The sequence below is a fragment of the Lactuca serriola genome, chromosome 3 (assembly GCF_051521515.1).
Source record: "Lactuca serriola cultivar US96UC23 chromosome 3, Lser_US96UC23_V15, whole genome shotgun sequence".
Lineage (NCBI taxonomy): Eukaryota > Viridiplantae > Streptophyta > Magnoliopsida > Asterales > Asteraceae > Lactuca > Lactuca serriola.
Window position 1 is genome coordinate 207,529,158 of NC_136410.1, and position 6,862 is coordinate 207,536,019.

Genomic DNA, 6,862 nt, shown 5'->3' on the forward strand with positions numbered 1-6,862 from the left:
GTAGAGGATGTCGCGTTTCTTGTGCTTAGCAAGCTCCTAACCATCCTTCTTAACGCTCCGTTTCCATTGGTCTAAATAATAAGAAATGTCCCTAGGTGGTCCAAGAAAGAATGAATTATAAAGCTTTCTAAACAACAAGAGACAACATAGGCTTTTAGTTGCTATATATGAGGTGAACTCCGATTTTTAGATGACTATGATCTTCATAGAAGGTCTTTGATCGACCGACCATTTTTTAATCACCAATCTAAAACTTTTATTGTCTTAATCACTAAAAAGTTATTTATTTATGTGTAAACATCATCAAACAAGCCGTAAAGTGAGAATCGATAGACGTTTTTTTCAGGTTAATGCTTTTGATAAAAAGACGTTTCGTAATCTTTAATCTTAATTATTTTTGAGGTTGTTGGCGTCTCTCCTCTACATACAAGTCATACATGTGTCGCTCCTCTCCATCCCCCCATAGACGAAGCGGATAATACGAAATACTCTCTTTCTATTCGTCTTCTTCTTCGTCTCCCTTCTTCTTCTTTCTCATCTGGGTCCTTCCTTCATCTTATCCCCCTTTCTTTTTATCGTTTCCTTTCTATACCCTATTTGCATTCAAGGCCTAAATCAAACATAAAATTTATTGCAGTTGTAAGCACCTCTCATTTACTCCCCTTTTGCTGTTATCCTTTGTGTTCGCCCTCAATCCCTGCTTTCTATCTCTAGGGTTTGGTTTCTTAGACACCAAGTTCATAGCTTCCTGGGATTATTGCCTTTTTTTTTCGTTGCTTATAGTTTGTTTTATTCCGTCTGCGCCTGCGTTCGAATCCGCAATGGGGTTGAAGTTTCATGCTTTGGAATTTTAGGTAAACAAATTAATATTACAGAATTGTCAATTATAATGGTTTCTAACATTCTGCAGCGTCCTTGGTTATTGTAATTGTTAATTACTTTCTGGCTACACGGTTACTTAATTTCAATACTTTCGACATGACTGTTAGGGTTACTTGTTTCTGTCATCGTTATCATCTGGATTGCTCAGCAATATCTTTTATTGATTCCAAACTTTTTCTGCTCTGATAAAGTGTGACAGATACTTGCTCTAGCAGTTATTTACGAATATTCCTTTACACATTTACTCACATGTCATGCAGATGTGGAAACGACCAAGGTAAAACCACACCCGTATACATACCTAGAAGATCTTAGTTTTGATGTTGCTTTTTTCTTGTTAAAATGTAATGATTTTTTCAGTCTTCTAAAGGTTCCCCCTATCAGAATTGCATTCATTTATTTACTGAATCTGGGCTTTTCACTTTAGAAGAGATAAAAGGGCGAAAGTGGGTCATATTGTTGCTGATTATCTTTCTCTTTCTATTCTGCATTTCTTTCCCTCTATTTGTTTCATAGAAGCAGGTTGTGTACTTTCCAGAGATTTAAATGGTAATTTTTGGCCAAAAATGGAAAGCCATGTGCTATATTTAGCATATATATATTTACTCCCTGCTGCCATGAGTTATCTACATATTCAATCAGCTGAATGAATCCATGTTGTATTGTAGACATAAGCTGCTAATAGTTATTTATCTGTGTGGTTATTCTGCTACACTGGCATTTTGATGATTTGGTTGCAAATGAAGGTGGTTTTTTGTCACATTAATGATTCACACCAGGGCCACTTAGGGTTCTTTGTTTTCTTCAGAAAACCAAGGTTTTTGCAAAGTTTATGTATAGAACTTTATATGCTAAAAGTGAATAAGGATAACCTCATTTTTGAGTTGGATATTGTCATCAAATAAATCTTGCATTGGATAAGATCTAGAACCATATGAGACATCTCCTGCAAAAGTTCATAAGAAACACCAAAAATCTTGATGCTAAAATATCACTAGTAGCAACTTACGTTTCATCAACTCAACTATTTTTTATTTTATTTTTTTTCAGTGTGCTCATGGAAGAAACCTATATGTGTGAAAAGATTAGAACAACACCTTTCCATAAACTCATACTCCTTTCTTCAAGATTCCATATTTGAATGGCTGCGGATCAGTTGAATAAACGGTCTAAATCGAGCAATATCATTCGTCACAACACTTGTTGGGAAACTCAAAAAGCAAAAAAGAAGAAAATTTCTCATCATGATTTAAATATAAAATCAAATATCTCTCTCGAATGGGATGAGAAGAAAGAACAAGTTGTTCCCAAAAAGGAGCAGATTGGTATAGCCCGAAGAGACTTGACTCCATTTCTTCCACTTCTTCCACATTCCCAAAATGCCCTTGGCGATGTCTTTGCAGCCCCTTCTGAGCTGTTTCAACTCGATAACTTGACCACTTTGCTATCTTATGAGGTAAGGCTGCATTTGTATTTTGTATTTTGTATTTTGTAGTGCTATTCTCGAAGAGAATGAGGAGGGCGTTTACGTCATTTGCTTATATTTCAACCTTTTTGGGTGGGACATGAAATTTCAATCTTTTGTCTGATTTTTTGGAGCTTGTAGGTTTGGCAAACTCATTTGTCTGTACAAGAAAGAGGGTTTCTGACTCAATTTCTTCCTGAAGGAGCCGAGCCACATAAAATTGTTCATGAATTGTTAGGTGGGAATAATTTCTACTTTGGAAATCCATTCATGAAATGGTAAGTTTAAAATCTTATCTTTAAGAGTGAATTAAAAGAAACAGAACCTTAGTCATATGCCCTGCACATGCTATTGGTAGGACTAGGAGGGGTAAAATAGTCCAATAAAAGACTTTAGCTTTATATTACATTCCTTTTTCTTTTAAACCAAAACCTCTCAATTTTCTCTCCATCTTCCATATCACATGAAAGATTAGTGTTATTCTTAATAAGCAGCCCTCTGTCTTTCCTGTTGAATGTCCTTGAAGTCATTCTAACTAATACTTTTTGCAAAAGACAATTATACCCTTGTTTATTCTTACATGACTAAATTCATGTTCAGGGGCTCTTCGGTTTGTTCAGGTGATTGTCATCCTGATGCCATTCTCCTTCAAGAACAGTGCAACAAGGCTAACAAAATTGCATATTATTCCGAATTGCATAAGTATCATACTAAGTATGTCTGTTATGTCCATTCCCATTCAATATATATTTTATTTTTTTTACCACTTTTATCTTGTTGATAATAATTTTTTAATTTTTTTGTCATTTGGCAGAATGATAGGAAATCTGCAACTATGGAAAGAAAGATGGGCAAGCTGTGCGAATCCTGAAAGCGAATTTACACAAAAGATGATAAGGTAAATTGTTCTTTTTACTACTTTTACTTTCATTTTGTAAGCTTTTTTCAAAAGATACTAAAGTTGAATATTCGTTTTACTACTTTTAATTTCATTTTGCAAAAGATAGTGAGGTAAAATCGTAAGTTGTACCCGTTTTCCAGAAAAAAAAACATTTATTCTTAAACTACATCGTTTTAAGTACTAATTTCAGAAAAACCACTTGTGCCCATTTGTACCCAGTTATATCAATGTCTTCCAAATGCAAAACAATTGTTATTGCTATAACTGGAAAGAATATGTTCAAACTACATTTCCATGATCAGATAAAAGTGAAAGTTACAATGCTGTAATAGAAAGAATTAAAAGCCGGATTCTCTTTTTGACTTCACTAAGCAGTAAAAAAATTCTCTTTTTGTTTTGTTATTTTATCTCATTTATAAGAGCTATTATGTGTTGAAACAGGTCCAGAAAGGATTTTCACAAAAGTGGCTCATTGCATGAGAATGGTATGCAATTTGGTCAAGAAGATGAATTTGGTGCAACTTCTAATTCTTGTTCTTGGGATGCTGATGATAAATCATATACTAGTGATAGCCCAAATTTAGCAATTACAAATGGAGAAACTATAATGAGGTAATTTGGCAACATTCATTTGTGTATTATACTATATAGTTATATAGCCTCCTACCTTCATTTATATTCTATGATTTTTTTTTTTTTTTTTTGGTTAGGATCCCGAAAATGGATTTGGAGAACAAATTTTATGACTCTTCAGGTGAAAGGAGGAGATCAGTAGCAAGACCTAGAAAAGGAGATAAAATACGCAAGCTTAATATAGAATGTGGTGATGGTGCCAAATATATGTCATATATCAAGGTCTTCATCTTATTTTCATTCATATCAAGATTTTTGTGAATTCATTGGATTTCGTTACAAGAAATAAACATTATCGTTGATTTTAGGTTAAATGCAAGAAATAGCAATGTACTTTCACTTGTTTATTATGACATCCTACTTTCTTTTATCCTATTACAACTTACTACTTTAAAAACTCTATCCAGATATGGCAATGTCAAGTCAGACTATGTTTTTTTTTTTTTTTTAATCTTAATAGTCTGGACATGGTTTTGTCAGGTTAGCAAGGAGCAACATGAACGAGTTAAGAGCAGTATGAAACACTCTAACACAAGTATTCAGCCAAGATCTCTTAATCATGTTTTAGGCAATCTTGATAGCTTCTGTGTTCAACCATATGAAGTGTTTGAGGAAGAAGAGAGACAAAACCTGCATCACCACTGGTTTGTGCTTTTCCTTTCAGATAAAGTGTTGTATGGATAAATGATGTTTAAAAAAAATATTTGAGACATTAAGTAGAAAAAGGGCTTTAAGCTTTTCTTTTAGAACAAAAAGCTAGTCCTAGTCCAAAAGCTACTTCAAGTAGCTTGTAGCTTTGATGTTTCATTTTTGAATTGAGCTTTTGTTGAGATGTCCTTTTGTGTCACCTTTCAAAAGCTTACACAGCTACTTTTGCGAAATACTTATAGTCAAGTAAAATACGTTTTAAAGATTGATTGTTGTATTGACAGGTTGAATTTGGCGAAAATAGATCTCCCTGCAGGGTATGAGAATTGGAAAAGTTGGCAATCTGCAAAGCGGGAAGTGACAAAGTCTTTGAAGAAAGAAATTGAAGATAAAAGAAAGTCAAATGATGTGTCGGTTTCAAATTTGTATTGTGACAATGAGGAAAATGAAGAAACGCAAATCTTGCTACTTGATAGTGATCACAATGCAAATTTAGACAGTGGGCTTGTGAATTCTGAGGTCAATATTATCTCTTTTTTACAGTTAATGAGACATATCATTATCATGCAAAAGACATGAATGCCCTTTTCATCCTCATCATTGGAAACCTTTCTAACTTTTTTCGGTTTGTAATTGGTGGTCAGGATGATGAAGAAGAACAGCAGTTGGTTGGTAACTTATGTGATGAAGAAACAAATGATGTACTTTTAGTTGCACCAGAGGTTTGCCCTGTCACTTTTTTTTTTCTATAATAAAAATGATGAGAGGGCATTTTCGTCTTTTTCATAGACATCAGTCCCAGTCCCAGAACAAACAAGGCCTAAATGTTTTTTTGTGATTCCAGGATACCATGGAACGGAATGACGAATCCCTATTCCAGTCGGAGCCAGATCTTAACGACACAGACAAAACCGCAATGCAAATCGAACAAACAGACGAATCAAGTGAAGACTCCGCCCGGATTCACCATCTGCCGCCCATCACCATCCATGATAACAACCAAACCTTCTGTCCGATAACCATCGCCACCAACAACGAACCCGATCCTTTCTCGTCCAACCTTCACGAATTCACCGAAAACATGAGTCAACCCGATGCCCCCGTCAGTCAACAATTCCCCCTGCCACCTGCCGCCACTGAAATATGGCCATCCACCACCCTACCTACCTCCTACTACCATCAACCGCCACCAGTAGTCACCCATGGATACAGTGAACTATCACTCGGCCATCCCCAAATCAGGCGATCCGATGGTGGTGATTCTTTCTTCTATCCGTATCCAAATCAAGACACACGTAACGAGTTACTACTCCACTCACTTTTCAAAGATCCCGGGACTTCTTATCTGCACGAACATAAGCTCTCACGCCTCGGTTACCACCCAACTGGCGGTGATCCGGTGGCCACCACCAGTCAATTCCCAAGAAACCTCTCAAACATTCAAGAAAACATTTTTGCAGACGGAGGTGGCCGGTTCTCCATTCCGAGGCAAGAACCCTTGTTGCCGCTTCACGATTGGCCTGGAAACACCCATCAACCGATTCAAAATTGGTTTTCCGGCGATGAGGTGGCGCGTGATGGGTGGTCCGGGAACCAGGACATCGGAAATGGCTGTGTGACAGGTGGTCCGGTGGTGGCGGACGAAAGCTTATATAGTGTTTTATCTCAGTGTAATGGGCTGCGTTCGGGTGTTAATTTTGGATCATCAGGTGAGTTTATTCAGTCTGGGAACTATGGCGGGATTGGGCGGCCTATGGGCAGCAATGGTGTGGCACCTCGGGCAGGTTTGAACTACATGAGTGGTAATGAAGGTCAATCTGGGGCAGGTGGGGCAGGGAGCAACGGTTTGGGGTGGATGAATTTGCCAAAATCGTTTCAGAGATCATGGAATGCTAATGAGTTAGGATGATGATGATGATGATGATGTGATGATGATATTCATGTTGTAGTAGTTGTTAGATGGTGAGAATTAGAAGTTGAAATAGACCAAAATAGTTATAGATGATGATGGATATATGAAAAAGGATTCAACTTTTGCGGGATTAATAACGCGAGAATGGTTTTGGTCTTTTTCTTTTTTGGTTTATTTATTATTATTATTATTATTATTTTTTTTTTCTTTTGGTGAATTACCCAAGTGGGTTTTAGTTAAGTTTGTCTTAAAAGCACCATGATGCTTTCTTTAAAAGTATATATGCTTGACAATCTACTAACGGGTGTTTGGCAAAGAGCTTCGAGCTTTTAGAAAAAAGCTCTAAAAAACAAAAACTTTTTGCTTGGAGCTTTTAGAAAAACACACGAAAAACAGAAAAAAAAACATTGTTTGCCCATAG

The 6,862-nt window shown here is 36.3% G+C and overlaps 1 protein-coding gene across 3 annotated transcripts; it reads left to right on the forward strand.

Moving 5' to 3' along the window:
• The first annotated feature begins 411 nt into the window (after positions 1-411).
• Positions 412-6,597, forward strand: LOC145093550 (nuclear factor kappa-B-binding protein). Of its 3 annotated transcripts, none has more exons than XM_079031703.1 (12): positions 412-854; positions 1,074-1,159; positions 1,933-2,338; positions 2,489-2,625; positions 2,948-3,061; positions 3,162-3,245; positions 3,690-3,860; positions 3,959-4,103; positions 4,362-4,525; positions 4,814-5,048; positions 5,174-5,251; positions 5,374-6,597. In XM_079031703.1, the coding sequence occupies exons 3-12, from the start codon at positions 2,024-2,026 to the stop codon at positions 6,436-6,438; spliced, it is 2,508 nt and encodes an 835-aa protein (XP_078887829.1). In that variant the 5' UTR covers positions 412-854; positions 1,074-1,159; positions 1,933-2,023; the 3' UTR covers positions 6,439-6,597. The 3 variants fall into 3 exon arrangements, with proteins under 3 accessions (XP_078887829.1, XP_078887830.1, XP_078887828.1); XM_079031704.1 differs by having other exon boundaries at positions 1,143-1,159; XM_079031702.1 differs by lacking the exon at positions 1,074-1,159.
• The last annotated feature ends 265 nt before the right edge of the window (positions 6,598-6,862 follow it).